This window comes from Chlamydotis macqueenii, chromosome 5 (genome assembly GCF_036417535.1).
Source record: "Chlamydotis macqueenii isolate bChlMac1 chromosome 5, bChlMac1.mat, whole genome shotgun sequence".
NCBI classification, from domain to species: Eukaryota; Metazoa; Chordata; class Aves; order Otidiformes; family Otididae; genus Chlamydotis; species Chlamydotis macqueenii.
Genome location: NC_141560.1, coordinates 56,041,883 through 56,055,303, shown reverse-complemented (window position 1 = coordinate 56,055,303; position 13,421 = coordinate 56,041,883). Strand labels below are relative to the sequence as shown.

Here is a 13,421-nt window from a genome sequence, read left to right as displayed (position 1 = left end):
CACTTAGGAAGAAAATGGGTATTCTGTGCTGGAGCACGTAGTGCATTATTATTGCATTATTCCAAATATTGCAATAATGTGAAGATTACACTATGCAGACTGACAGAGGGGGTGATGCAGAGTTGTACTACCAGAGGAACAGCACCAGAGAGGTTCAGAGGGGCATAATCTCTGCCAAACTCTTTGGGAGCTGGATCAGGGTGTCTGCATCAGCAAGCACCGAGGCTACCGCAGTACGTCACTCCACGCTTGGTTGGAACAGGCAGGACCACCAGCTGAAAGTGACCCCTAGGCAGCAGTACAGGTGGGCAGCAAATATTTGTTTGATCCTCTGCTGTTATGCAGGAGTTGGTTATAATCTGCCCCTAAATTAACAGGGCCTCAAATCTGAGGCCCTTCTACAAGCAAAGGCTGTAGAACGAGTGTTTGGGCTCAACAGAATCAATGAGACTTTAGCCCATGGCTTTGAGAAAGGCACAGTTGAGAACAAGCCCTTAAGCCACTGTCGAGATTGCAATGCAGCATGCCCAGAGCAAATGAAGCAGGAGTACTTGAACTGAGGAGTATGGCTGCCTCTGCCTTCATTTCCAATTTTAAAACAAATGTAGGAGAGGGAAAGTGGGAAGGTAGCTACTATCATTTTCTGCACCAACATGAGCCTGAGAAACAATGACATTTACTTTGGTTTAACTAATTTCCACGCATCAGATCATGTTCGGCACCCGTATGCCAAAGTCCTATTCTTCAAGTCTGTTGAAATATCACTTTCCGAAACATGTGTGCTAACATTTGGCCAACACCACCACAAGATCATTTTATTAACTTGTAGCTCATTTCATAGACTGCTGCTCATGTTGCTAACATATGCTACTCTACCATTTACTGCTCTATAATTAGAGAAGTCATATGAAAGAGATACACAAGGCTTAATTTTTGCATTAAATACAATTTGTTTAGACTAGAGTAGGTGAAATAAAGCTATTTAAGAGAAAAAAATATATAGTTAATTAGAAAACTGCAAGAAAGCTAATTTAACTCTTAGAAAGGCACAGTACATTTTTTTTAAAACCACTCCTCCACCTCAAGACTGCATACATTTTTAAGGATTGTATTTAGAACCAAATGCAGAACTACTTTCTCCTTTGCCAGGATAAGTCTTGCTTCCAGGGGCTGAGGGCCTCACAGGCAGAGCAGCCAGCAGAATCCTTGTGAATGGGGGACCAAGGTGCAAGATCAGAAGCTTAGGAGTAGCACAGGAGGGGAGAGCCTTTAGCAGAGTGCATCTTTTGGCTTAGGCCACCACCACGCTGTCATGCCAAAGCATTTTCAGTACGGAAGAGGCTGAATAAAGGATAGGGAGCATCGTTGGAATATTTATTAAAGGGTAGACTGCTGGGAGAAGGTAAGGATTCCACATTGCTTCTCTTCCCACACAGTTGAGAGAAAATTCCAAGCCAGCCAGCTATGAAGATGGCTTTTGTTGGAAAAAGCTGGCCTGTAATAGACCTTTTGCTTGGGTAATTATTGAATAAGGACTTTAGAACTCATTAATAAGCCACTATGTAATAATAAATAAAGCATGAAACATTTGACTTTGTTTGTTTTCCTCCATCGATCAGTTTCCATTTTCACTAAGCAAGTTATGAGCTGGACAGAAGTTGTAATGCCACGCCTACAGCAGAGCCCCATGAATTTGAATCAATGATTGAATCAATGATTAGCAGCCAGCTACAAGTTACAGGCACATAACAGCAATTCTCTCTTCCATGTGCACAGCACTGCAGTGCAGAAGGGAGTTAGACATAGATTTTTTTTAATACTGAACTGTTTAAAAAAAAAAAAAAAAGGAAAAAATACCAATGACAGCTGGCAACCAATTCATAAACAAACTGGAATTTAAGGGAAATGTATCCTTTCTATTGTAAATTAATAAACTGCAACTATAGTTTATTAAGCCACCACAATCATTTACATTTTCTACTGCTATAATCGTGATTGCTTATAAATTACAGTAGTTTTACCTATTCTTTAATCCAGAAACATCACTATTAAAATGTTTGATGCAGGCTACAGTGCATCTATCATTACTTGGAAAAGTTAATTAGATTAGATAAAAGAAATAATTAGATTTGCATTTTTATCCTGGTTTTAAACTTCCAAAGAAGATCACAACAGTGTGCCTGTGGGCAATTAAAAACAGCATACAGCAGTGAAATATAAAGGCAAAAAAGGTCTGTTTTTCCTGGGTAATTCATGATTGAAGATACAATTACAAAATATTTTAAGGGTTTGCTGAAGCTGGGGGCTATTCCTAGACTTCTAAGCTTTGTTTATATCTCTCGCTTTCTTTCAAGGGAGTATCTGATCTGCGTACCCTGCCAACAGAAGTATCAAATTGCTTTCAATGGCTTTATTTGGTCCTGTTCAGAACTTGGTGGAACGGGATCAGTTTCATGATCAATAACAAAAAACAAAACAAAAAAAAAAGATAAAAAGAAAAAAAAAAGGTGGAGGAGAATATTCCCCAGTGCTGGAACAGTAGAATTGCAATTGCTTTTTGCTCGTCAGTGCTAAATACAGTTTACAAAGAGAGACAACCTCAGAGAGTGTAACTGAACTGACAATAACTAGATTCCAGCTTGTGCATTTTCAGCAAGCTCACTGCAAGGAGCTTTAACCTGTCTCCAAAAGGCAATAAATGAAAGGTTCAGCTCTTAAAATTGGAGGTCAGCTACATACTTAATGATGAAGCATATCTTTAAATCTATTTCTACTATTATTATCCTAGCAAAAAATTAATTAACCAGGTCAGGGAGGCCATGAAGGCTAATGTGGAATGTAATTATTCCTGATCTTTAGACATGTGCTTCACATAAAGAGATAGTCCTTATTCAGCTCACCAGGTACCTGAATTGTCAGTAGTTAATCATGGATAAGACGACAGACTCATTGGTTCAGCCTCTTAAAGTATGATTCAAATGATTCCTATTCAAGGACAGTTTAAATAGTTGTAATTTTTATGTTACTATTATTTTGTTTGTTTACTATCACAGTAATCATGTTAACTTTTTTTGAGTGAAACAGAAAATGCAAGAAAATTAATATGAATCCACAACAGCATGAATGTATAGGTTAATACTGGAAAAAAAATTACTATTGGGAATAATTTCCAGTAGACGAGTTAAAATAGAATACTTATGAGAGCAGAGGAAGCCAGTTTTTCTATGCAATGAAAATCATACAGATTCAAACAGAAAATGAAATACTTTGCAATGGCATTAAGCATAGTGTAGAGGAATGAGGGGAATGGAAATCGATGAAAGCAGTTTGAATCAGCTGTCACTGTAATACCTATCACAAGTTTTTTCAGAAAAGCTCAACAACTAGTGTCCCTTTTAAAGATTTCAGACACAATTTAGGACTTGCCCTAAGGAAGCCTGCTCACCAGAGGAGGGAAGCCCTCAAACTTCAGCCCTTAAACCTCGTTCACCCATAGGGAAATCCTGGAGCAACATGCCCCAGGCACCAGTGGGATCTGACCCCCTTCCTCAGTTGGACGTGGTGGGATCAGAAGCAGTCCCCAAGCCTCATTCTGAAAGGACTGAATTCTGGCAATGAGATACTGAATTCACAGGGATTTCAGTGTCTAAAGTGGTTCGCAAGGTTGTAGCTGTTCTAGAGATGGAAGCCTTTCCTTCTTCCAATGTAGTCTTATCTTCATGATGTACCACCAAATTCCTCCTTTAAACAGGTTTTTCCCTTATCTCTAGAATTTTTTGCTTTCACAACACAGGCTAAGAGATGTCCTTGAAATAGTCTCATATTGTCTCTTCTACTTTAAGAATGAACAAAGAAAGTTCTTTTAAAAAATCTGAATCAACCTGGAAACTGATCTGTGAGCTCTTACTGGCCCTACAGTATTTTCTCAACTTTTCTTTCATTTAAGATTCTCAAAACATTACATTTGAAATGAGGAACAGGAAACAATTTGCCAAATTTAAGACAGTCAGACAGAACTGAGAAAAACTCCACATTCCCACTCCCTTTAGCCAACAGACAAAACTGCTTTCTCCAACATGCACACCCTAGTAACATTAGCTTCACTTAGAAAAAATAAGATAATTATGCAGAACATTTAATGACCTTAGTACTCTTGAAATACCTATTTTGTTCTCCTGTGCTAAGTTTAGCTAATATCCTCTTTGTTCATAGATTGTTGACAAAGTTTTGAATGTATAATAAGTCTGGAGTAAGGTGCTCCTGTATATGGTCTTAAAAAAAAAAAAAAACAAAGCAAAACAAAAAAAACCCCAACCAACTAAATTAAATAAGGTGTTACAATTATTAAATAAACAAATAACATACAAGATAACATAAATAATAAATATCAAATAATGAAAATTCTTAGTAAATTGACCCAGTAGGTGTGCATGGAAATATGTGTTTTATTTCATATGTATTATTTCCACTTTTATATGTAATAGATAGAAATCTTGTAAGCCCCATCTAAAGTAATTTCTAGTTGTTCAAACAGTTAAATAAACTGGATGGACCTATTCACAGAAATTATTGTTCAAGAATTAACTCTATACCTCAGAAAATGACAGTGGTACACTGTGTGTCTCATGATGAAAACATTGCATCAGCAATGCCCCACTCCTGCATCCTGGAAGAATATACTGCACTTATTTCAAGTAGCTGTGCCATCAATAGGCCCATGCCCATATGAAACTGGCACCTGTGCTACTTATATTTTGTAAGCTCTTCAAATGGGGAATGTCAGAGAAGAGTACTATTGTTTTTCCACGCATACAAAGTATACAGATAAGAATCCACGCCATTTTATATAAGTAATCACAATTTCCTGAAAAGGGTTGCTCAAGAGTGCCTTTAAACAAATTCACTTCCTGAATAAAATCAAACTAATTATTTGGGACGCAGTTCTGAATTCTACAAAGCCCAAAAACTAAACTGAGAAAGTAAACATTTATTAGAAAATTGTTTTTTCCCCTCAAGCCACAGAGAGCATGATTCACCTCATCTCACTCCAGATCTCTACAGTATAGGCATAAGCATCCGTATCCTTTACAGTTACTGGAGAGAAACAGCCATTTTAGGGAACAATTCATCTGACATATTTTAAATGTCTACTTTAGGACAAGATGAATTGCATCCTAAAACTATTCACTCTGCTTCACTCTATTCACTATAAAAACAGTCTGGATAATTAATTGATACAGTCTAACTACAGTTATATACTTTTAATATGATGAATTCCACTCAGAGTAACCAGCGCAACTTCTGTATCAGTACTGAGCTTTCCTGGGAAGATGCTGGGAGAGGACCTGGGAGAACCAGCACAGCACTGCATCTCTCACTCGCCTCCTGGTTTACCTCCATCCCACCTATAGACGTCAGGGAGCTACAGGTCTCAACAAACTACAACACTCATAATCAATTCAATAGCAACAAAGCAAATAAGAACCGCAGAGGCAACTTAGCAACTAACTTCTCTCCCGAGCAACTCCTGGCTAGCAAACCTGCCACAGAATTAAGAACAAACAAAAAAACCAAAGAAGAACCACTTGGCTCACAAGCAAATGGACTATGTAAGCTGTTGTTTAGCCTAGGAAACAATCTCCTAACAAATTTTTTTTTACTCATCTCCTTGTAAGATCAATGTATGTTTGAGATGCCATCTGCCAAACATGCCTAGTGCTTCATACTGGAGGCTCCAATGTTCCTTAGGCAATAAGATGTCCACTACCAATCTGGCTAACAAGCTGGGAGAGGAAACAGTCCTCACTGCCTCAAATACACTGATTAGATTAATGTAAATATAAGGATAAAAAAAAAGAGGCCAACATACTGAGGAACTATGAAAAAAGAATAGCTTATATTGGCAAAAATTTTGAAACAAATATAGGGAAGGATTACCATGAAATAAATTAGCTCACATGACCAGAACAATCATTAAAACACTTCTTTGCATACATTTTTACAAAAGAATGTGAAAGAAAACTTGTGGAGGCTTCAGCACCATGTAAGAGAAAAATTGCAAGCGAACAAGAAAATGAACCTGCAACCAATTCTAACATGAACAGCAACCTATTCTAAGACCGCCTTTCCCTGGAGTCAATGGAAGGCTAAAGCTACTGGAAACTATTGAGTGAGCTGAAACATAAAGTACCTTTAAACTTTTTACTACAAAGCAGGATATGTTCAAGTAAAACATACCCACAATCTCTGAATAGGAACAAAAATTAACTGGTCATGATTCCTCTTTCTGTGTCCTAATTTTAAAGGAATTTTAAAAAATTAGAAATTTCTCCTGAAAATAACGATTCTGTTCAGCAGACTTTACTATATTTCAATCTTAGATTTTATGTCAAGTAAAGTTTTTTTTTACATGATTCTTTGGTTTTTTTGAAGCCAGACTTGCAAATAACACTTAGAGAAGATGGTGTATTTTTCCTTTCACTATTCTTACATTTCTTCCATCCTTTATGTACACCTAATATGAATGTGTAGTCTTCCAATAGGCAATGACAATAACAGTGCTTTAAAATTAAATTGTCTTTCTTATCCCAGGTATCAGCACATTTATATATGCTAATTAAACTCCTTAAAGTGTAACGGGAACTGCATTACAATATTTACAAAAGCATTTACAAGCTTTCTTTTGGGATGAGGGAAGGAAATACTTCAGTTTTGGCATCTATAACATGGTAATCAGCTGATTAAAGAAAAAAAAAACTGATAGTCCAAGCTTATAAGAAATTATTGGGAGTACAACCATCTGTCAGATCAAACTGAAATATTTAAATCAAAGAACAGTCCCACTAAAATCCTTTCAAACAAAGTAGGAAGCAGAGAAGGTAATACAGTCACGTCAACGACGCCTCTACCTACGTGTCACTCCTTACCCACATATATTTGAATAAAATTAAACCAGGTTCTGAATACCAGTACAGACAATTGAATACCTCCAGACCACTCACGGATACAGTTACTCCAAAGGTACGTGGGATACATATATCTGCAGGTCTTTGTACATGAGCAGATTGGTCCCAAGGACTTGGTACTGTCTCAATGTCTGTTATCCTATTCTGTAGCTGTTTGCTTTAGTTAATGAAATGGAAAATGTTATTCTAACCTTCTTATAAAGCCAATTTTGCCTTTGTAGAATAAGGAATTCTATAAACAATGATTGAGACTCTGCTTCTACTTCGCACAGTACAAGTCAAACTGATTGCAGAATTAAATGACAAGATTTAAGATGTAGTTCATAACTTTCAGATTAAAACTCTGCTTGTTAAATAAAAGCTCTTTCCATCAAAAAGATGTTTGACAATAATTTTCAAAGACACAAAGACCCTCCATAAAGAGCATTGTTACTAAGGCCTGTAAGTAAGCATGTGGCTGCCTTATTTTAGATCCTTCCTTCTCCATAAATGAAAGTTAAGTATAATCAGAACAGAGCAATAAAAAACACTGACCTGAATTTGCTGTTGCAGTAGATTGATTTTGTGCTGCTGCTGCAGAAGTTGCTGCTGTTGTCTTGCAATCTATTAGAAATAAAATTTCCATTAAATTAAAACAGTTATATTGAAACTTCAATATTATGAGTGAAAAACATCTTATTAGTTATTCTTTATTGTATTTTTATTAAGCATCATATATTTTTTAAATGAAGGATATTTTAGAGATATAAGTATATGTGATGTAAACATTTTAAATTTAAATGCAACATAAAAATCTAGTTAGCCAGTAAGAAACACGTATTTTAAGCACTTAGGTCTCAACTCTGCAAAGCATAGAAACATTGGTTTAGCTGTGTGCATGTGAATAATCTCATCACTGTTCAACAAAGCATTTAAGCCTGTGGTGATCTTTGACTGTGATGCACTACTGTTAGCTACAATTGGAATGAAACACATGCTTAAAATTAAGTGCTTTGCTGAATGGCGATGGGATTACTCAGGTGCTTGAGGTTAAACACACATTTTCCTGCCTTGCTGAACTGGAGTCTTAGCTAGTATTTATAAATGTTTCACTACGCAGTACAAGCTCCTAGGGCAAGCTTCTCTAACTTCATTCGCAATAAGCAGTACATTACTTCTGTAAATCTCAAAGTCTTCCTTGGACATACTCAAGGAAGTAGCGTCTCATTCTGTGTCAAAGTAGTACCTGATGTTCAGTAACTCATCTTCAGCACACCCTGTGAAGTATGTAGATATTCTTACCCTCGTTTGGTAGATTCAGTAAGGGATCTAGAGGGTAAAGTTTCACTATAACCCTGCTCTAATATAGATGGAGAGAAGCAAGTGCTCAGGGCAGGGAGCACTAAGAGACTGAGAAAGAATCTGCCCCAGACACACTCCCACATCCCCCATCACCCTCCCCTGATTCCCACACACCATGCAAAATCAGCATGCAGGAGCAGAAGGGAAACAGGATCCTTCTCTCAGATCGCAGAGCTGCTCCCTGCAATGGGTAACAAGACTGCAGCTACAGGGTAGAAGTTGCAGGGAGCTGGCAGAACAACTGGGCTTCTGCTTTAGAAGTGTGCAACTGTGCAGCAGACTGAAATAAGGACAAGATTTGTGTTTCCTGGAAATTCCAGCCTCAGCACTTCTGCTACCTTCATTTCTCAAGTATAATTTCCCCTCCTATAAATATTTATCTAGAGCAGAGGAACCATATAAAACAGCAAGAAGTTGGTGACAAAGGTAGCTTGGTCACTCAAATCCACTGTTTCTGTTTCGGCAAAAACCCTCCTGGGCTCTTTCCCCACCATCTTACGAGTACACTTACTATCTCTGTTATAAACAGAGAAAGCCAAGTAAAATGTTTGTATGATAAAAAATTACAGAAATGTAGCAAGGTTGATTTGGAAATAAACAATCACATAGTTTTAGTGCAAACTGTTCAGATTAACTCATAAGGAATCTGCAGTTACATACTAACAGCTTGTAATTGTGCACAAACATAGATCAAGTCTGTTACTTCTTTAATCTCTCACTTTGTCACTTGGAAATAGCTCTGTCATTTTTTTCACTGCTACAGTTAAAATTCACTTTTGTATGAGAGACCAACACAAAATTCATACATATTTTAAGTCTTGCCTACGGCCTCAAAGAGATAAACTGCGGCCTATCTGATTCTGGGACTGGATCAAGGCAAAGTGCCGCACGAAAAGGAATCAAGCAACTATCACAGCCCACCAGCCTGACGCTTTTAAAAAGGACCAAACCCCCTTTATGAGTGTGGCATTCAAATATTTCTGGATAAATCTCCCAGTAAAGTCAATAAAATATAGTGGCTGAAGAAGCAGGCCCTGGTCTGCTAGTGGAAAAGGCAGTTCAAATAGAGCTAGCGGCCTGTGTGCCCGGGTAACCTAGAGGCAGCTCCTAGGACCTCAGGTCACCTATTGTCAGATCAGTGGTCAGCAGTAGTGTCTATGCTTGGAAAAGCAAGTCTAACGGTAACTGTGCAACAGAGACTGTTTAAAAATCTGTATGAGTGCTTGAATTACTATTTTAACAAGTAACACACCAAGTGTGCTATTCCATCTTAGAAGTGTAGTGTTTGTCACTTAAGATAAGCTCTGTCAGGTTTATGTCCACATTGTCCCTGCTGCTAAAAGCTCAGTGAAGGTAATAGAAAGATTATAACGATATTCAGCTTCAGAAAGGAATTAATTGTAATTTCACATTGAAATCAGACACCACATGGAGCTGCATCATGGGTCATTCTTTCTGAGTGCTGTATCTTTTTTCACAGAAACACAGTATCCCATGATCAGAACTGCTTTGAGTTCTGGTGATCTGGCTGCTACTAAGATGTTAAGCAATAGCCAAGACAAGGAGGACATCTTTGTTTACACGTGCAAAGGCACTGATCTGCCAGAGCTCAGACCTTTTTGTACCTATACGTACAATATTGTGCCATTTGAATAGGCATTTCCCGATGGAAACTAGAAATATACCATGAAGCATCTAATGTCAATGGTTCTTCTTCGATGGAACAGCACTGTGATAGAAAATGTATCCAGCACCCCACAACGCAATTACCATAGCATAGCCCTGATGTATAGGCTTGACACAATAAAGTAGGGTACACAAGCACCATGTGGTTCAAATTCTGAATTTTATTTGCCTATCGGTTGAGCTACATGCTCGCTTCATTGAGCATGACAACCTAGTTTTAAGTGTCATTTAATTTTCATTTTGAAATATAATTACAAAGTGTTCACTGTAAGATATCACTCGTCTGCAAATGTGTCAAGATTAATTTGTGCTAGCTTATTCACAAGTGTCAATAGTTAATTACTGTGTCATCTCTGGATGGCTAAATGACATTCTAACTTCTGATTTTTTACAGTGTTCCTTTATGTTATTTTCCATTAGGGGATGAGTCCATATTCCTACATGTGGGCAAATACTCAAGCACATAAAATACCAGACGTCACAACTCATTAAAATCAACAGAGCATATATTCCTGTATATATCCTATAAAATATATTTAACTGAAAAGATAATTCTAGTAATAATGTCAGATTCCTAAAAACCACACATTAATTTGGATCTGTCTGATCTAATGGCTAGGGGACTAGTGTATGGGATCACTGTTGTTACACTTTTGTACAATGAGAAAAAGACAGCTATTTAAACAACTGCATCTTTAAAAAAATAATAAAATAACATGAAGAAACAAATCCAACTTTACTTCTAGAAAATATCTGAAGGATTGAGTATGCTTAATTTTTTTTTCCATTATTTTCTTGTCAAAAAGAGCACGCGTTAAATAATGGTTCAAGTATGGCTTATTTTTAACTCCCAAAATTGCATCTCAGTGCAAGAAACAAGAACTGTGAAAGCATACCAAATGCTATTTATTCTAGGAAATAAATTATTTGAATGTCCACATCCACTTTTTTTCCAGGGTTCTATAATATTTCCTCTTTCTGGAAAAAGATGTCATTTCTGAAGATATTTAAGATCTTTTATCAAAAAAAAACCCAAAACAACAACAACAACAAAAAAAAAAAAAACATGAGAGGAAACACCAAGCAGAACAGTGTTTATGATAAGCATTCTGCATGAAACATTTTCACAGGTCTCTTTCCTGGAGCCTCACCTGTTCTTGCTGTTGGCGAGCAAGGTCCATTTGCTGCCGTTGTTTTTCAATTTGTGAAGCTGCCAGCTTTTTCTGTTCATCATGGGCAGCCAGGAGCTGCTCCCGTAAGCTGATCAGCTGGGTGATCATAGTAGAGAGCTGTCGCTCTTTTTCTGCCAGGCTTTCTGGTGTACCTAAGTGTGCAGGAAAGATGTACTGTAAATATGAGATAGACAATAGTTACCAAGAAATATTCACACAAAAAATGGCTGAATCACGATCGTGCTTATTTCAAGTGGCAGCTTGAATATATATTTTACTTACAAATCCCAAAAGAATCCAGCACATAGCTTTGCTGGGCTCTAAGCACTAGAGGATACAACAAAAATTGGAGCAGAAAAGATACAGAGTATTTCTTCTCTTTTGACAGGAGTAATTAATGATGCACTGTGTACAAATCCCTATATCCTTTCCATCTAAATCTACCCAGCGTGATAAATACATTCACAGTTTATTAGACATAATTTTCCTTCACTTTATATATCTTGTTGTTTTTTTCCCTCAAGTATGTAAAAATACTAAAAAAAAAATAAAAGATGCTGCTTAGTGGAAGAAGCAGTTTAATAGTTTATTGATCATTTCCCTAAAATACTTATATATCCAGTAGGTCATTTGAGTAAATGTAAGCTTTGGTTATGGAATGCGTATTAAAAATGAGCTCTACTTGTCCCCAAGAGAAATGGCTAACCTGAGAAAATGGCTTAAAAATTTTCATTTAACTTTCAAAGTTTACTCTACAGAGAGCACTTAATTAATATGAAACTACGGTACATTTATTCTTTGCACTAATGATGCTTAATGGTCTGTTTATGGGTAAATTGCATGGGTCTCCTAAGTAGAGAGTACAGGGTCTATTTGCAAATCAATCCAAAAATATCTCATCTCACATATGAACATATTACTCTGTCACAAACAGCAGTGTCAGCTCCTACATTTGAGCCATTCAATGCATTTCCTTGTGAGAGCATCTCAGACCTACAGCTCTATAAGAGATAATATAAGTAAGGTAGCAGTTCAGGAATATTGGAAGAGCATTTGTAAGAAATTTACAGTGAGAAGTGGGATAAATGAAGCAATTTTATGTTGTACAGGAGAATTGAGAGTTAGAGGAGAAGAGAACAAAATCAAGAACAAGTCAGGTCTGTAATCCGGCACAAGAACATGAGAAGTGGCACAATAGAGAGGATATTTGCATCCTTCCTTTCCTCCATTCACAATAGAGGGCTGTGATAAAGAAGTCACGGGACTTTTGAAGAGGAAGAAAATGTGTGAGGAACAGGACCTGGGAGGAGATGGAGAAACTGTCACCAAAATTATGACTCCACCTTCTTCCCAGGAGTAAGATGGATATCTTCTAGGGAAGAGAAGAAAGAGGTTGACAGGTTTCATAAGGAGAGGGAGAACAAAACAGACTCCTGCCCAGCACATCACAAACCCAAGATGATCTACTATGCTATGATTGGACCAGTATTATTCTTAAACATACTTTCATTTGCAAAAGCAGCATACAAGAAAACGTCTGTCTGTAATTGCTTTCTATGGAAAAAGAAACTGCGTAGCTTAAGTCATTCATTCTAAACAGCAAACTCCAAGAACAAAGGATACCTGTTTTTCTGTACATTTCTTAATTGCATTTAACATAGAGTACTGAAAATATTCAATTTCTTAGCCACTATTAACTATCTTAGTTTTAAAAGAGCCAGCCACAAACTAATGTTTCATTACCCTGTAATGCCAAATCTTAATTCAGCATACATGCAACACAGGCCTCCAAACAAGGAAAAAAAGAGTAACTTCTGTTGTAGTAGATGTTTTAGAAACAGTTAGCAATTTTCTTAGTCACAAGAAGTATCATGGATGCATGAAGTTAAACCTGAAGGACAGTCTACTATAGAGACTAACTTACTGCAAAACCTTAGTGTGATGTGCATGACTGAAGGAATAAGAGTTCTGTGCAAAAAGTTGTTTCAAAACAATTAAAAAAAAAATTTGAAAGTAAGCTTAGGCAGGTGTGTGGCCAGAAAAATATCTGGACTGAAGATACTGCCTAATGGCAGTAATGGAACTGAAGATACTGCCTAATGGAACTGTTGACATCAGTTCTATTATCTGCAACTTCAGTACAGACTTACCTTAAACCTCTTAAACTCTGTTATTCAGTCTTGAATCAAAGGTTATTTAGGTGCTTTTGAAGATGTTATTTGATACTGAAATTCATTTTCACAGATAAAAGACTGTT

The 13,421-nt window shown here is 37.0% G+C and overlaps 1 protein-coding gene across 17 annotated transcripts in view; it reads right to left on the bottom strand.

The window, feature by feature from the left end:
* The window catches only part of SOX6 (SRY-box transcription factor 6), a 386,403-nt gene that overhangs the window by 142,485 nt on the left and 230,497 nt on the right, over nt 1-13,421 (bottom strand). For all 17 annotated transcript variants that reach the window (XM_086748345.1, XM_086748348.1, XM_086748349.1 and 14 more), the window contains 2 exons: nt 11,144-11,316; nt 7,500-7,568 (listed from right to left, as the gene is read on the bottom strand). In XM_086748345.1, the coding sequence (XP_086604471.1) occupies nt 7,500-7,568; nt 11,144-11,316 (242 nt within the window). The remainder of the gene's footprint in view (nt 1-7,499; nt 7,569-11,143; nt 11,317-13,421) is intronic.